General features: G+C 49.7%; 2 protein-coding genes across 2 annotated transcripts in view; both read right to left on the bottom strand.

Annotated features, from left to right (window-relative positions):
• The window catches only part of LOC147709891 (uncharacterized), a 493,797-nt gene extending 488,228 nt beyond the window's left edge, over positions 1 to 5,569 (bottom strand). Inside the window, exon 1 of the mRNA XM_086928334.1 lies at positions 5,495 to 5,569. The gene's annotated coding sequence lies outside the window, so the exon portion shown is untranslated. The remainder of the gene's footprint in view (positions 1 to 5,494) is intronic.
• The window catches only part of LOC147709890 (uncharacterized), a 259,661-nt gene that overhangs the window by 225,783 nt on the left and 15,648 nt on the right, over positions 1 to 18,230 (bottom strand). The window contains exon 2 of the mRNA XM_086928330.1: positions 5,495 to 5,570. Within this exon, the coding sequence (XP_086784456.1) occupies positions 5,495 to 5,570 (76 nt within the window). The remainder of the gene's footprint in view (positions 1 to 5,494; positions 5,571 to 18,230) is intronic.

Raw genomic sequence — 18,230 nt, 5'->3', positions numbered from 1 at the left:
GCCTCAGAGGAGTTTCCAAATGATGTTTAGTCGCGCTGCAAGCAGCGTTTATATGAGATCCTTGGTGGGCGTGGCCTCGCAGGGGGCGTGGCTCGCCTTCGAACCGCGATGGCGGGTAATTTGTGATTCCTGTCTCAGCGCTGATTGCCGCTGTCTCAGGAGTGCCTTAGAGGGTCTGCTGGCGCGTGAGGGCAGCGCTTTTAGTGCAGGTGAAATTTAAAAGTTACAGCACAAAATACAAGTGAATTTTTTAAAAGAGCGAAAAAGTACCGTCCTCCGGCTTTCCGCCTCAGAGGAGTTTCTCTCAGTATATCCTTTACCTCCTGTCTGTCTCAACATACACCTCCTTAAGTATATACTCTACCTCCAGTCTGTCTCACCCTATACCTCTCCTTATATATACTCTACCTCCACTTTGTCTTGCCCCACAGCTCTCTCAGTATGTCCTCTCCCTCCTCTCTGTCTCACCGTACACCTTTCTAGGTATATCCTCTACCTCCACTCTGTCTCACCCTACACCTATCTCAGCATATCCTCTCCTCCATTCTGTCTTGCCCCACACCTATCTCAGTATATCCTCTACCCCCAGTCTGTCTCACCATATACATCTCTCAATATATCCTCTCCCTCCAGTCTGTCTCACCCTACACCTCTCTAGGTATATCCTCTACCTCCAGTCTGTCTCACCCTATACCTCTCTCGGTATAGCCTCTACCTCCACTCTGTCTCACGCTACACCTCTCTAGGTATATCCTCTACCACCACTCTGTCTCACCCTATACCTCTCTCGGTATAGCCTCTACCTCCACTCTGTCTCACGCTACACCTCTCTAGGTATATCCTCTACCTGCAGTCTGTCTCACCCTACACCTCTCTCGGTATAGCCTCTACCTCCACTCTGTCTCACGCTACACCTCTCTAGGTATATCCTCTACCTCCAGTCTGTCTCACCCTACACCTCTCTAGGTATATCCTCTACCACCACTCTGTCTCACCCTATACCTCTCTCGGTATATCATCTACCTCCACTCTGTCTCACCCCACACCTCTTTTAGTAAATCCCCTGCCTCCACTCTGTCTCACCCTATACATCTCTCAATATATCCTCTACCTCCACTCTGTCTCAGCCTATACCTCTATTGATATATCCTCTACCTCCACTCTGTCTCATCCTCTACATCTCTCAATATATCCTCTACCTCCACTCTGTCTTATCCTCTACATCTCTCAATATATCCTCTAACTCCACTCTCTCTCACCCTATACATCTCTCAATATACCCTATACCTCCACTCTGTCTCACCCTATACATCTCTCAATATATCCTCTACCTCCACTCTGTCTCACCCTATACACCTCTCAATATATCCTCTACCTCCATTCTGACTCACCCTACAAATCTCTCAATATATCCTATACCTCCACTCTGTCTCACCCTATACATCTCTCAATATATCCTCTACCTCCACTCTGTCTCACCCTATACATCTCTCAATATATCCTATACCTCCACTCTGTCTCACCCTATACATCTCTCAATATATCCTCTACCTCCACTCTGTCTCACCCTATACATCTCTCAATATATCCTATACCTCCACGCTGTCTCATTCTATACATCTCTCAATATATCCTATAACTCCACTCTCTCTCACCCTATACATCTCTCAATATATCCTATACTCCACTCTGTCTCACTCTACACCTCTCTAGGTATATCCTCTACTTCCACTCTGTCTCACCCTATACATCTCTCAATATATCGTCTACCTCCACTCTGACTCGCTCTATATATTTCTCAATATATCATATACCTCCACTCTGTCTCACTCTATACATCTCTCAATATATCCTCTACCTCCACTATGTCTCACCATGTATATCTCTCAATATATCCTCTACCTCCACTCTTTCTCACCCTAAACATCTTTAGGTATATCCGCTGCCTCCACTCTGTCTCATCCTATACATCTCTCAGTATATCCTCTAACTCCACTCTCTCTCATCCTATACATCTCTCAATATATCCTATACCTCCACTATGTCTCACTCTATACATCTCTCAATATATCCTGTACCTCCACTCTGTTTCACCCTAAACATCTCTATGTATATCAGCAGCCTCCACTCTGTCTCACCCTATACATCTCTCAATATATTCTCTACCACTACTCTGTCTCACCCTGCACCACTCTAGGTATATCTGGTACCTCCACTCTGTCTCATCCTACACCACTCTAGGTATATCCTCTACCTTCACTCTGTCTCACCCTATACATCTCTCAATATATCCTCTACCTCCACTCTGTCTCACCATATATATATCTCCCAATATATCCTCTACCACAACTCTGTCTCACCCTACACCACTCTAGGTGTACCTTCTACCTCCACTCTGTCTCACCCTACACCTTTCTAGGTAAATCCTCTACCTCCACTCTGTCTCACCCTACACGTCTCTCAGTATATCCTTTACCTCCACTCTGTCTCACCTTACACCTCACTCAGTATATCCTCTACCTCCACTCTGTCTCACCCTACACCTGTCTTAGTATATCCTCTACCTCCATTCTGTCTCACCCTATACATCTCTCAGTATATCCTCTACCACCACTATGTCTAACCCTACACCTCTCTCAGTATATCCTCTACTTCCACTCTGTCTCACCCTACACCTCTCTCAGTATATCCTCTACCTCCTCTCTGTTCACCCTACACCTGTCTCAGTATATCCCCTACTTCCACTCTGTCTCACTCTACACCTCTCTCAGTATATCCTCTACCATCACTCTGTCTCACCCTACACCTTTCTATGCATATCCTCTACCTCCACTCTTTCTCACCCTACACCTCTCTCAGTATATCCTCTACCACCACTCTGTCTCACCCTACACCTCTCTCAGTATATCCTCTACCACCACTCTGTCTCACCCTACGCCTCTCTCAGTATATCCTCTCCCTCTTCTCTGTCTCACCCTGCACCTTTCTAGGTACATCCTCTACCTCCACTCTGTCTTGCCATACATCTCTCTCAGTATATCCCCTCCCTCCACTCTTTCTCACCCTACACCACTCTAGCTATATCCTCTACCTCCACTCTGTCTCAACCTACACCTCTCTCAGTATATCCTCTACCTCCACTCTGTCTCACCCTACACCTATCTCAGTATATCCTCTACCATCACTCTGTCTCACCTATACATCTCTCAGTATATCCTCTCCCTCCTCTCTGTCTCACCCTGCACCTTTCTGGGTATATCCTCTACCTGCACTCTGTCTCACCCTATACCTCTCTTGGTATGTACTCTACCTCCACTGTGTCTTGCCCCGCACCTCTCTCAGTATATCCTTTACCTCCTGTCTGTCCCACCATACACCTCCTTAAGTATATACTCTACCTCCAGTCTGTCTCACCCTATACCTCTCCTGGTATATACTCTACCTCCACTTTGTCTTGCCCCACAGCTCTCTCAGTATGTCCTCTCCCTCCTCTCTGTCTCACCGTACACCTTTCTAGGTATATCCTCCACCTCCACTCTGTCTCACCCTACACCTATCTCAGTATATCCTCTCCTCCATTCTGTCTTGCCCCACACCTATCTCAGTATATTCTCTACCCCCAGTCTGTCTCACCATATACATCTGTCAATATATCCTCTCCCTCCAGTCTGTCTCACCCTACACCTCTCTAGGTATATCCTCTACCTCCACTCTGTTTTACCCTACACCTCTCTAGGTATATCCTCTACCTCCAGTCTGTCTCACCCTATACCTCTCTCGGTATAGCCTCTACCTCCACTCTGTCTCACGCTACACCTCTCTAGGTATATCCTCTACCGCCACTCTGTCTCACCCTATACCTCTCTCGGTATAGCCTCTACCTCCACTCTTTCTCACGCTACACCTCTCTAGGTATATCCTCTACCTGCAGTCTGTCTCACCCTACACCTCTCTCGGTATAGCCTCTACCTCCACTCTGTCTCACGCTACACCTCTCTAGGTATATCCTCTACCTCCAGTCTGTCTCACCCTACACCTCTCTAGGTATATCCTCTACCACCACTCTGTCTCACCCTATACCTCTCTCAGTATATCATCTACCTCCACTCTGTCTCACCCCACACCTCTTTTAGTAAATCCCCTACCTCCACTCTGTCTCACCCTATACCTCTCTCGGTATATCCTCTACCTGCAGTCTGTCTCACCCTACACCTCTCTCGGTGTAGCCTCTACCTCCACTCTGTCTCACGCTACACCTCTCTAGGTATAGCCTCTACCTCCAGTCTGTCTCACCCTACACCTCTCTCGGTATATACTCTACCTCCACTCTGTCTTACCCTACACCTCTCTAGGTTTATCCTCTACCTCCACTCTGTCTCACCCTACACCTCTCCCAGTATATCCTCTACCCCCGCTCTCCAACTCACCCAAACCCTCATTCTACTACTATGATCTCCAAAATACCCATTTCTAGACTTCTCCCTCCAATCCCTCCTTGGATCACCCAAAAACTCATTTTACGTTTATGATCTCCCAAACCACCCTTTTTAAATTGTTCCCTTTTTTATCCCTCCATTGACTCTTTCCAAACCTCATTTTACTACTATGAGGTCCCCAATCCCTTTCTATATTCTCCCCTCCTCCATCTCTTCTTTTACTCATTCCAAAACTCATCTTACTATTATGATCTCCAAATAAATATTTTCTAGACTCTTCCTCTACTATCCCTCCTTTATCCTACTAATCCAACTAACAGGCCCAAATGTCCACCACCTCTCAATGTAACGAGAAGTGTGGCTCACTGGTTAGAGCAGGCAGACCCTGAAGCAGAGGTCAGACCCGGGACCAGGGTTCAATTCCCGACGCGGCAGGGTCTTGAGCTCAAATGTCCATGGACTCGATAATTCTCGCTTCGGTGCCTGACCTAATCATGGGTTCACACTCTGCAACTCTGGGCATTAAGCTTGCTTAATCTCCACAACGCCCCCCCCCCCCCGCGGCGGGATGCCTGGCTTTCACCTTGGGGATGCCCCGTAGGGGCTATCTCACAGGGAAAAGCCAGGATGGGTTCCCAAGGCAAGCGCGGAGATACCCCTGCGGGGGTAGATTCTGGCGCTATATAAGAAACATAATAATAATAATAATAACTCATATTTCCCCATACTAATCTACTACTAATGTTTTTGGGTTCTGAAGTAAAGTGATACTCGCCGAAAAGAGCTACATTGCCCCGTCAAGTGTAGTAACCCCTACAGTCTCTGTAATGTCGCTAAACCTCCTGTGATTCTGGGCAAATCACTTTATCTCCCCGTGCCTAACAAAAAAAATGAATATGTCCTCATGCAACGTAAGTGTAACTGGTGCTATGTAAAGAACTCTGATACCCGGTTCGGGTCAAGTTTGCGCTATATAAAACTCTGCAAAAAAAAAAATACTATTACAATTACAATTTTGTGATGACCCAACGGAGATAATGTCTTCCCTATATCCATACCTTAGGTCTTCCGCTCTCCACTCTGCTTGGGAGACGAGATGCTCTGCTTCTTGTAGGTACAGGAACTCTTCTGGAACTGCACAAGAAAAATGTGGAGACATTCTTAGTATAGGTAGAATATACCACTCAGCACATTCATAGGTGGAATATACCACTCAGAACATCCATAGGTGGAATGTACCACTCATCACACCCACAGGTGGAATATACTTAGGCTTTCCTGTTTTCAGTTTCTATTTTTGGTAAATTCTGGTGGGGTTTATTCAGTGATTTCAATACCTTAAAAAACAGTTGTTATCAGTGGTTACACATTTTCGTGCCACTAAAAACAAAAGAAAAAGTGTTTTTCCGGTGTTTATGGAACGTTTTGTTTTCTTTATTGCTTGCTTTCTGCACTGACAGAACATGGTATATAGACAGTGTATGTATAGTGTATATAAGGTCCAAATAGATTTTTGCAAATTAAACTTATTGTAGTACACCATACAATACTTCTTCAGTGAGTCTTTGGTCATGTGCACTCAATCTTTCCTTCCCATTTAAACTTCTGTGCGAAGGCCCTCTCAACATTGGCACTTGAGACGCACAAGTTACTTACCTTCGGTAACAATATATCTGTAAGAAACAGTAGTTAGTATTAGATTCCTTACCTTAGAATATCCCCAGGCGTCAGACTGGATCCAGAAACTTTTGCATAGCAGTACCCTTGCGCGTCGGTAGGCGTCGTCTGCGGCTCTGCATTCGTCGTCGGCGTCGTGGGCGCCGGGATGACGTCGCCAGAGTACTTAGACGCCGCCCTCGCGTGCTGACATCAGTTCTTATACACAGCTTTTCCGCGCCAGAAACGCAGAGCCATGATAAAAACCAACACTGGTGCCATGAAACTAGGGCCCTGAAAGGGGATGACCTTAACCGTAGATATCGGTTCGCAGAACGGGGAGGATGGGTGGGTCGGTAAGCAATCTAATACTAACTACTGTTTCTTACAGATATATTGTTACGGAAGGTAAGTAACTTGTGCATCTGAAAGAAACAGGTTAGTATTAGATTCCTTACCTTAGAATAGATACCCCAGCAATACCAACCCCGGTGGTGGGTCTACGAACCAATAATCACACCAGAAAGTCCTGGAGAACGGAACCGCCGAAAAAGCCATCTCTCCGGACTTGGCTGTCCAGGCAGTAGTGTCTTGCGAACGTGTGCAGCGAGGCCCATTTAGCTGCCTGACAGATGTCCTGCAAGGGGACTCCCCGGCCCAGGGCAGTGGTAGCTGCCGTGGCCCGAGTGGAATGGGCCCTCAGCCCAACAGGAGGCTCCTTCTTAGCCAAGGAGTAGCATACCTTGATGCACAAGACGACCCAACAAGAGATGGTCCACTTGTGCACCGCCCGACCTTTCTCAGCTCCCAAGTAACCAACAAAGAGTTGGTCATCCACCCGGAACTGGCGAGTGCGATCCAGATAGAAGGAGAGCACACGTTTTGGGTCCAGACGGTGGAGCCTCTCTTCCTCTTTCGAGGGATGCGGAGGCGGAAAGAAGGTGGGCAAGGTGATGGGCTGCCCGATGTAGAAGGCTGTGACTACCTTGGGCAGGAAAGAGGGTCTTGTCCGCAACACAACTTTGTCCGATGGACAGAAAGGAAAGGAGGTTTAGAGGAAAGAGCCTGAAGCTCACTCACTCTCCTGGCAGAGGTGATGGCAACCAGGAAAGCAGTCTTAAGCGTAAGAAGACGGAGAGGACAGTTATGAAGCAGCTCAAAAGGAACACACATCAGAAAAGTTAGAACCAGGTTCAAGTTCCACTGGGACATCACGAAAGGAACAGGGGGGAACATATGAGTGATGCCCTTCAAGAACCTATTTACAATCGGGGACTTGAATAAAGAGGGCTGATCAGGTTGCCTTAAGAAGGTGGAAAGGGCAGAAAGGTAGCCCTTGATAATGCCCAGAGCAGAGCATTGCTGGGCCAGAGAAAGAAGGAAGAGCAGAACCTCAGAAAGTGGTGCAGAGAGAGGATCCACAGCCTTTGCTGTGCACCATGCCACAAATCTGTTCCACCTGCAGGCGTATACCGACTTTGTGGAGGTGACGCCTGGCTGCCAGAATCACAGAACAAACTTCAGGAGGCAAGTCAAATGGCCTCAACTGTCGCCGCTCAATCTCCAAGCATGGAGGTGGAGATTGGACAGGTTCGGGTGGAGGACCGTCCCCTGCTGCTGCGACAGAAGGTCCTCCTGAAGAGGCAGATGAATCGGGGGATCGACAGACATAATGAGTAGCTCTGGATACCAGTATCTTCGTGCCCAGTCCGGAGCCACAAGGATGACTTGGGCCCGGTCGCGCCTGATCTTCTTCAACACTCTGGGCAGAAGTGGTATAGGCGGAAAGGCGTACAACAGACCGCAGCTCCACTCCCGACGATAAGCGTCTCCGAGCGAGTGCCGCCTTGGAAATTCCAACACGCAGAACTGATGACATTGCGCATTCTCTTCTGTGGCGAATATATCTAACCAAGGCTCTCCCCACTGCTGACCGAGGCCTTGCGCCACGTCGGAGTTCGGACTCCATTTGTGATCCATCATGCACCGACGGCTGAGTTCGTCCGCCCTGGTGTTCAGGGAACCTGCCAGGTGTTGATCCACCAGGGTCACGCCCTGATGTTCCAGCCACTGCCAGAGGCACAGAGCCTCTTGGCATAGGGCCCACGACCCCACTCCGCCCTGTTTGTTGCAGTACCACATGGCGGTGGTGTTGTCCGTGAACACTTGCACTACACTCGACCGGACAGAGGGGAGGAATGCCTTCAGTGCAAGTCGGATCGCCCGGAGCTCCAGAAGGTTGATATGGAGCCGGGACTCCGCCGGAGACCAGAGGCCTCTGATCTCTGCCTCTCCCATGTGGCCCCCCCCCAGCCCTGGAGGGACGCGTCCGTCACAACTACGTGCTCCGGTTGGGGTAGGGAGAGGGATCTGCTGCTGACCCAATCGCGGTCAATGAGCCACCACTGCAACTGTCTTGCAGTGCCCTCCGAGATCAAGACATGGTCGGACAAGTTTCCCTGATGCTGGGCCCACTGAAACTTCAGGTCCCACTGCAGAGCCCGCATCCGCCACCTGGCGTGATGCACCAGAAGGATGCAGGAGGTCATCAGCCCCAGAAGCCGCCGCGTCAACCTGACCGAGACTCGGGATAACGGCTGAAAGTTAGGAATCAGAGCCTGAATATCCCGAACCTGCTGTTCGGGAGGATAAACAAGAAACTGCGCTGAGTCTAGAACCGCTCCGATGAAGAGGAGCTTCTGAGAGAGGCACAGGTGTGACTTCGGCACATTGATGGAGAACCCCAGCAGGTGCAGGAGGTCGGCCGTAGTCTGGAGGTGGCGGACGACTGTCTGGGGCGAGCCCGCCTTCAACAACCAGTCGTCAAGGTAGGGGAAGACTGAAACCTCTAACCTGCACAGATGAGCTGCGACCTCCGCCATCACTTTCGTGAACACCCGTGGGGCACTGGTAAGGCCAAAGGGGAGCAAGGTAAACTGAAAGATCTCGTGGCCTACCGTGAACCGCAGGTAACGCCGGTGGTCCGGCAGGACGGGGATAGGAAAATAAGCGTCCTGCAAGTCCAACGCTACCATCCAGTCTCCTGGGTCCAGGGCAGCTCGGACCTGAGCTAGTGTCGGCATCTTGAACTTCTCCTGCCGGAGGAAGCCGTTGACGTTCCGCCGGTCCAAGATAGGGCGTAGGCCCCCTTTGCCCTTCTTGGGTACCAGAAAGTAGTGGGAGTAACAAGCACACCCTACTTCTGGCCCAGTAACACGCTCGATGGCCCCCTTGGCCAAGAGGGCCGTAACTTCCTCTCGGAGAAGTGCCAAGTGATCCCCTGACACGCGGTGATACTGCGGTGGCATGGCTGGAGGGGTCGCCTCGAAGGGGAGGGAGTAGCCCCTTCGGACGATTTGAAGCACCCACCTGGCCGATGTAACAGTGCACCAGTGGAGGTGGTGATGGCGTTCCCTGCCCCCCACTGGCGTCACATGGGCCTGAAAGCTCAGACTAGGAAGGTTTTGAGGCGGAACCGAAGCACCCGACATCTTCGGGCCGAAGCACCTGACCCGTTAGGACTCCCAGTCGGGGCCGCAGAGCCCGAAGGTGCCACGGAGCCTGACGGAGGAGAGAGCGACCTCATGGCCGTGATGAAGGCCTTGATCTCCTCCGGCGTCGCGTGCTGCCCAGGGACCGTCGGGTATGAAGCAGGCCGCGACTCCTGCGGAGCCATGCTGGCGGTGTTGCCCAAACCCCCGCCCGCTTCGCGCGAGCGTCGGGGGGAGTCGGAAGAGCGATGACATCTCTTCGACTTCTTGTGCTTACCTGAGGACCTCGAGCCTGAAGACCTTGGACGACTCCCGGAGTCATGGTGGTTCCGACTCCGCGACCGGTCCCTTGACCTCCTCGCTGACCGGGACCTCGAGCGGCGGGGACCGACTGCTGGAGCTCGAGCCACTTGCGGGACCGCTCCCGCCTAGCCTTAGACATCAGGGCTCGACTGTCGGAGCAGGCCTTGTCGCCGTGGTCGAGGCCTAGGCAATGAAGACACCGACGATGGGGGTCAGTAACCGACATCAGTCGGTCCCAGTCGGCGCAGGGTTTGAACCCGGGCATCCCTACCGGCACCGTTGGAGTCGTACAGACTTCGAAATAGATCAAAAATGATCGGAAAGTTTAGTCAAAAATTGACTAATGGTACCACTTTTTCCGGATCGGCGCTTGCTGGCGCGGAAAACAGAAGAACTGACGTCAGCGTGCGAGGGCGGCGTCTAAGTACTCCGGCGACATCATCCCGGCACCGACGACGGACGCGGAGCCGCAGACGACGCCTACCGACGCGCATGGGTACTGCTACGCAAAAGTTTCCAGATCCAGTCTGACGCCTGGGGATATTCTAAGGTAAGGAATCTAATACTAACCTGTTTCTTTCAGATAGGCAACGCCAAAACAGCCAGTACATAATTTGTCAACTCTGGCCACTGACATAGCTTTCCATGCCAATACTGGTGCATTGTACATTGCGATTCTCAGGTCAGGTTCTGCAACATTTGGATTGAGCTGGGCGCTTATGCCCTCATAGTTATTGAAGTGGTCAAAAATGAAAACGCACTTTTGAAACTACGGAGGAAATTCCCCTTTACTGAAGGGATCTAGAACTTGTACAGAGTACCACAGTGAGATTTCATTGACTTCATATGCCATTGGTGGTGAAGGGACATTTCTGTGCATCATTGCAAGCTATTTCTCATACATTGTAAAATAAACATTCCTGAATTGCTTTTCAACATTGCTTTGCTTAGCAAGTGGCAAGCACTCTAACATGGAATATGTTGCAGTGCCAAAGTCACTAAAGGTGTCACCCAGCCTACTCTCAAGGAGTACCAGAATGGGCTAAAAAGTCAATAGCATCCCTCATTAACACTGAAGATTGTAAAGAAGCTTTCAGCATACAAGTGGCAAGGATCTTCAACAGGGAATCAGTTCAGCTCGGGTATCAATTTTGACAGGTCATCACAAAACTTTTTCATATACGTAGTTGAATCACTGCAAATACAAACAATATCACTCCAATCTTTGTTGAACTTGGAAAGAACCTTTTTTGCAGAGCATTCCAAGTGACATTGCGTTCCATGTTTTCCATAAGTCTGGTATCATGTTTTTACCACTATCCCAGATGCTTGGTGATAGTGTGCTTTATACATATACTTGTCACTATACCTTGCATTGAATGTTTAAAGCCTGAGGTGTTGGCTATTCACCTACTATCAATACTGAGCCACTAGAAACTGTGGGCTGATGTATTAAGGGTTTTTACCCATTCTCTGTGGGTAAATGTGATGACACATATTAGGAAAGATTCTTATGAAACCAGCCATCAGTGAAAGAATCAAACACAGCCAAAATATCAAATATGATTTTGATATTTCCTGATGCTCTACAGTACATGAAATAATTAAACAAGACATAAAACATGCTTCTAAACCCTGCATCTGTAGACCAAAGACCACAAAACTGAAAAAAGCAAAAGGAAGAAGAAACAATATTTTAGTGGCATCCTTAAATATCAAAACTCAAGCAGAATAAAGGTAGCCCAGTCTTTCTTACTGCTAGCTTGTATAACAAAGTTACATTGTATTTACCCCTTCAGGAAGAAAAAAAAGACTCTTTCACTCTCTTATTCCTTTCTTTGAATGGCATTTAGTTTATGGTTGTGCAGGTGTTTTTTCAGTGTTTATATGTTTACACTGGTGAGGGCTATTTCTCTTTCAGTGGGGTTTTATCAGCTATTATAGGTTTAAACCTAAAACCCCACAGCCTAAATATACTACTCAGTGCATCCATAGGTGGAATATACCACTCAGCACGTCCATAGGTGGAATATACTACTCAGCACGTTTATAGGTGGAATATACACTCAGCACGTCCATAGGTGGAATACACCACTCAGCATGTCCATAGGTGGAATATACCACTTAGCACGTCTATAGGTGGAATATACCATGCAACACATCCATAGGTGGAATATACACTGAGCACGTTCATAGGTGGAATATACCACTCAGCACGTCCAGAGGTGGAATATACCACTCAGCACATCTATAGGAGAAATATACCATGCAGCATGTCTATAGGTGGAATATACCACTCAGCACATCTATAAGCGGAATATATGACTCAGCACATCTGTAGGTGGAATATACCACTCAGCACATTCATTGGTGGCACATACCACTCAGCACGTCCTTGGGTCGAATGTACCACTCAGCACATCCATAGGTGGAATATATCACTCAGCACACCCATAGGTTGAATATACACTCAGCATGTCCATAAGTGGAATATACCACTCAGCACATCCATTGGTGGAATATACACTCAGCATGCCCACAGGTGGAATATACCACTCAGCATGTCCATAGGTGGAATATACTACTTAGAACTTCTATAGGTGGGATATAACATGCAGCACGTCCATATGTGGAATATACCACTCAACACATTTGTAGGTGGAATATACCACCCAGCACATCTATAGTTGGAATATACCAGTCAGAACGTCGATAAGTTGAATATACCACACAGCACATCCTTAGTTGGAATATACCACACAGCACATCCTTAGGTGGAATATACAATCAGCACGTCCATAGGTGGAAAACACCACTCAGCACGTCCATATATGGAATATACCACTCAGCACGTCTATATTTGGAATATAGGACTCAGCACGTCCATAGGTGGAATACACCACTCAGCACATCCATAGGTGGAATATACCACTCAGCACGTCCATAGGTGGAATATACCATACAGCACATCCATAGGTAGAATATACCGCTCAGCACATCCATAGGTGGAATATACAAAGAACACTTCCATAGGTGGAATATGCCACTCAGCACATCCATAGATGGAATACACCACTCAGCACGTCTATGGGTGGAATGTACCACTCAGCACGTCCAGAGTCGGGATATACCACTTAGCACATCCATAAGTGAAATATACCACTAAGCATGTCTATAGGTAGAATATACCACTTAGCACATCCATAGGTGGAATGCACCACTCAGCACATCCATCGGTGGAATATACCACTTACCACGCCCATAGATGGAATATACCACTAAGCACGTCCATAGGTGGAATGAACCACTTAGCACATCAATGGGTGGACTGCACCACTCAGCATGTCCATAGTGGGAATATACCACTTAGTACATCCATAGGTTGAATATACCACTCAGCACGTCTATAGGTAGAATATAACATGCAGCATGTCCACAGGTGGAATATACCACTCAGCACATCCTTAGGTGGAATATACCACTAAGCACGTCTATAGGTGGAATATACCATGCAGCAAGTCCATAGCTGGAATACCACTCAGCATGCCCATAGGAGGAATATACCACTCAGCACGTCCATAGGTGGAATATTCCACTCAACACATTTGTAGGTGGAATATACCACCCAGCACATCTATAGTTGGAATATACCAGTCAGAATGTCGATAAGTTGAATATACCACACATCACATCCTTAGTTGGAATATATCACACAGCACATCCTTAGGTGGAATATACAATCAGCACGTCTATAGGTGGAAAACACCACTCAGCACGTCCATAGGTGGACTATACCACTCAGCACGTCTATAGGTCGAATATAGGACTCAGCATGTCCATAGGTGGAATACACCACTCAGCACATCCATAGGTGGAATATACCACTCAGCACGTCTATAGGTGGAATATACCATACAGCACATCCATAGGTAGAATATACTGCTCAGCACATCCATAGGTGGAATATACAAAGAACACGTCCATAGGTGGAATATACCACTCAGCACATCCATAGATGGAATACACCACTCAGCACGTCCATGGGTGGAATGTACCACTCAGCACGTTCAGAGGTGGTATATACTACTTAGCACATCCATTAGTGGAATATACCACTCAGCACGTCTATAGGTAGAATATAACACGCAGCATGTCCACAGGTGGAATATACCACTCAGCACATCCTTAGGTGGAATATACCACTAAGCACGTCTAAAGGTAGAATATACCATGCAGCAAGTCCATAGCTGGAATACCACTCAGCATATTTGTAGGTGGAATATACCACTCAGTACATCTATAGGTGAAATATAACACTCAGTATGTCCATAGGTGAAATATACCACTCAGCATGCCTATAGGGGGAATATACCACGCAGCATGTCCACAGGTGGAATATACCACTCAGCACATCCTTAGGTGGAATATACCACTAAGCACGTCTAAAGGTAGAATATACCATGCAGCAAGTCCATAGCTGGAATACCACTCAGCATATTTGTAGGTGGAATATACCACTCAGTACATCTATAGGTGAAATATAACACTCAGTATGTCCATAGGCGAAATATACCACTCAGCATGCCTATAGGGGGAATATACCACGCAGCATGTCCATAGGTGGAATATACCACTCAGCACATCCACTGGTGGAATATACCACTCAGCATGTCTATAGGTAGAATATACCATGCAGCATGTCCATAGGTGGAATATACCACTCAGCACATCCACAGGTGGAATATACCACACAGCATGTCCATAGGTGGAATATACCACTCAGCACATCCATAGGTGGACTATACCACTCAGCACATCCATAGGTGGAATATACCACTCAGCACATTCACAAAACCTAATACATATAAGTAACGAGTAAACATGGGTATGGTGAGTGATAGCATAGCAGTGCATCTATTCCTGAAAAGAGATGTATTCTAGACATTTAATTAGAAACAGAGGGCCTGATGTACAAACATTGAGCAATTCTTAAAACAAGTAATAAACTGGTTTGAGAAAGGCAAAGCAGCATGCTACTTCGTGTGAGAGCTGCTTTAAAAACAGACACAGCGATGCAACAAAATAGGAACCACTATTTTGCGATATTGAAACTGAAATTTCTATTTGGCAATTACCAAACCCAGATTCATGAATATCACGTATAAAGTAATTGCAAATTATGAATATTTGCAAAAACCAACAAATTGCAATCGCAAATTACTATCAAGTGAAGCAGTACCGAAGTGCAAAGTATAAAAAAGGGTCTAAAATGTAATGTAGATGTTCACAATGTCTATATTCTTTGGTGAGGAGGGTGCAAATACTAGAAGCGTAGCAGGGGAGGGGGACACACTCTGTGCCGTGGTGAGGAGGGTGCGAATACTAGAAGCGCAGCAGGGGAGGGGGACTCACTCTGTGCCGTGGTGAGAAGGGTGCGAATTCTAGAAGCGCAGCAGGGGGGGATGCACTCTGTGCCGTGGTGAGGAGGGTACTAATACTAGAAGTGCAGCAGGGGAGGGGGAAGCACTCTGTGCTGTGGTGAGTAGGGTGCGAATACTAGAAGCGCAGCAGGGGAAGGGGACGCACTCTGTGCCGTGGTGAGGAGGGTGCGAATACTAGAAGCGCAGCAGGGGGGGGATGCACTCTGTGCCGTGGTAAAGAGGGTGAGAATACTAGAAGGGCAGCAGGGGGGGATGCACTCTTTGCCGTGGTGAGGTGGGTATGAAATCTAGAAGCGCAGCAGGGGGGGGATGCACTCTGTGCCGTGGTGAGGAGGGTGCGAATACTAGAAGCGCAGCAGGGGAGGGGGACGTACTCTGTGCCGGGGTGAGGAGGGTGCGAATACTAGAAGCACAGCAGGGGGGGGATGCACTCTGTGCCGTGGTGAGGAGGGTACGAATACTAAAAGCACAGCAGGGGGGGATGCACTCTGTGCCGTGGTTAGGAGGGTACTAATACTAGAAGTGCAGCAGGGGAAGGGGACGCACTCTGTGCCGTGGTGAGGAGGGTATGAAATCTAGAAGCGCAGCAGGGAGGGGATGCACTCTGTGCCGTGTTGAGGAGGGTACGAACACTAGAAGCGCAGCAGGGGGGGAAGCACTCTGTGCCGTGGTGAGGTGGGTGCGAATACTAGAAGCGCAGCAGGGGGGGATGCACTCTGTGCCGTGGTGAGGAGGGTGTGAATACTAGAAGCGCAGCAGGGGAGGAGGACGCACTCAGTGCCGTGGTGAGGAGGGTGCGAATACTAGAAGCGCAGCAGGGGGGGATGCACTCTGTGCCATGGTGAGGTGGGTATGAAATCTAGAAGCGCAGCAGGGGGGGGATGCACTCTGTGCCGTGGTGAGGAGGGTGCGAATACTAGAAGCGCAGCAGGGGAGGGGGACGTACTCTGTGCCGTGGTGAGGAGGGTGCGAATACTAGAAGCACAGCAGGGGGGGGATGCACTCTGTGCCGTGGTGAGGAGGGTACGAATACTAGAAGCGCAGCAGGGGGGGGATGCACTCTGTGCCGTGGTGAGGAGGGTACTAATACTAGAAGTGCAGCAGGGGAGGGGGACGCACTCTGTGCCGTGGTGAGGAGGGTATGACATCTAGAAGCGCAGCAGGGAGGGGATGCACTCTGTGCCGTGTTGAGGAGGGTACGAACACTAGAAGCGCAGCAGGGGGGAAGCACTCTGTGCCGTGGTGAGGTGGGTGCGAATACTAGAAGCGCAGCAGGGGGGGGATGCACTCTGTGCCGTGGTGAGGAGTGTGCGAATAGTAGAAGCGCAGCAGGGGAGGGGGACGAACTCTGTGCCGTGGTGAGGAGGGTGCGAATACTAGAAGCGCAGCAGGGGAGGGGTGCACTCTGTGCCGTGGTGAGGATGGTACGAATACTAGAAGCGCAGCAGGGGAGGGGGACACACTCTGTGCCGTGGTGAGGAGGGTGCGAATACTAGAAGCGCAGAAGGGGGGGCGCCCTCTGTGCCATGGTGAGGAGGGTGCGAATACTAGAAGAGCAGCAGGGGGGGATGCACTCTGTGCCGTGGTGAGGAGGGTACGAATACTAGAAGCGCAGCATGGTGAGGAGGGTACGAATACTAGAAGCGCAGCAGGAGCGGGATGCACTCTGTGCCGTGGTGAGGAGGGTGCGCATACTAGAAGCGCAGCAGGGTGGGATGCACTCTGTGCCATGGTGAGGAGAGTGCGAATACTAGAAGCGCAGCAGGGGGGGGGATGCACTCTGTGCCGTGGTGAGGAGGGTATGAAATTTAGAAGCGCAGCAGGGGTGGGATGCACTCTGTGCCGTGGTGAGGAGGGTGGGAATACTAGAAGTGCAGCAGGGGAGGGGGACGCACTCTGTGCCATGGTGAGGAGGGTGCAAATACTAGAAGCGCAGCAGGGGGGATGCACTCTGTGCCGTGGTGAGGAGGGTGCGAATACTAGAAGCGCAGCAGGGGAGGGGGACGCACTCTGTGCCGTGGTGAGGAGGGTGCGAATACTAGAAGCGCAGCAGGGGGGGATGCACTCTGTGCCGTGGTGAGGAGGGTACGAATACTAGAAGCGCAGAAGGGGGGGGATGCACTCTGTGCTGTGGTGAGGAGGGTACGAATACTAGAGGCGCAGCAGGGGAGGGGGACGCACTCTGTGCCGTGGTGAGGAGGGTACGAATACTAGAAGTGCAGCAGGGGACGGGGACACACTCTGTGCCGTGGTGAGGAGGGTATGAAATTTAGAAGCGCAGCAGGGAGGGGATGCACTCTGTGCCGTGTTGAGGAGGGTACGAACACTAGAAGCGCAGCAGGGGGGGAAGCACTCTGTGCCGTGGTGAGGTGGGTGCGAATACTAGAAGCGCAGCAGGGGGGGATGCACTCTGTGCCGTGGTGAGGAGTGTGCGAATAGTAGAAGCGCAGCAGGGGAGGGGGACGCACTCTGTGCCGTGGTGAGGAGGGTGCGAATACTAGAAGCGCAGCAGGGGAGGGATGCACTCTGTGCCGTGGTGAGGATGGTACAAATACTAGAAGCGCAGCAGGGGAGGGGGACACACTCTGTGCCGTGGTGAGGAGGGTGCGAATACTAGAAGCGCAGCAGGGGAGGGGGACGCACTCATTGCCGTGGTGAGGAGGGAACAAATACTAGAAGCGCAGCAGGGGAGGGAGACGCACTCTGTGCCGTGGTGAGGAGGGTGCGAATACTAGAAGCGCAGCAGGGGGGACGCACTCTGTGCCATGGTGAGGAGGGTGCGAATACTAGAAGCGCAGCAGGGGGGGATGCACTCTGTGCCGTGGTGAGGAGGGTACGAATACTAGAAGCGCAGCATGGTGAGGAGGGTACGAATACTAGAAGCGCAGCAGGGGGGGGATGCA

Source organism: Lissotriton vulgaris, chromosome 6 (assembly GCF_964263255.1).
Source record: "Lissotriton vulgaris chromosome 6, aLisVul1.2, whole genome shotgun sequence".
Taxonomy (NCBI): domain Eukaryota; kingdom Metazoa; phylum Chordata; class Amphibia; order Caudata; family Salamandridae; genus Lissotriton; species Lissotriton vulgaris.
The sequence above is the reverse complement of the archived record's forward strand: the minus strand, read 5'-3'. Positions and strand labels throughout refer to the sequence as shown.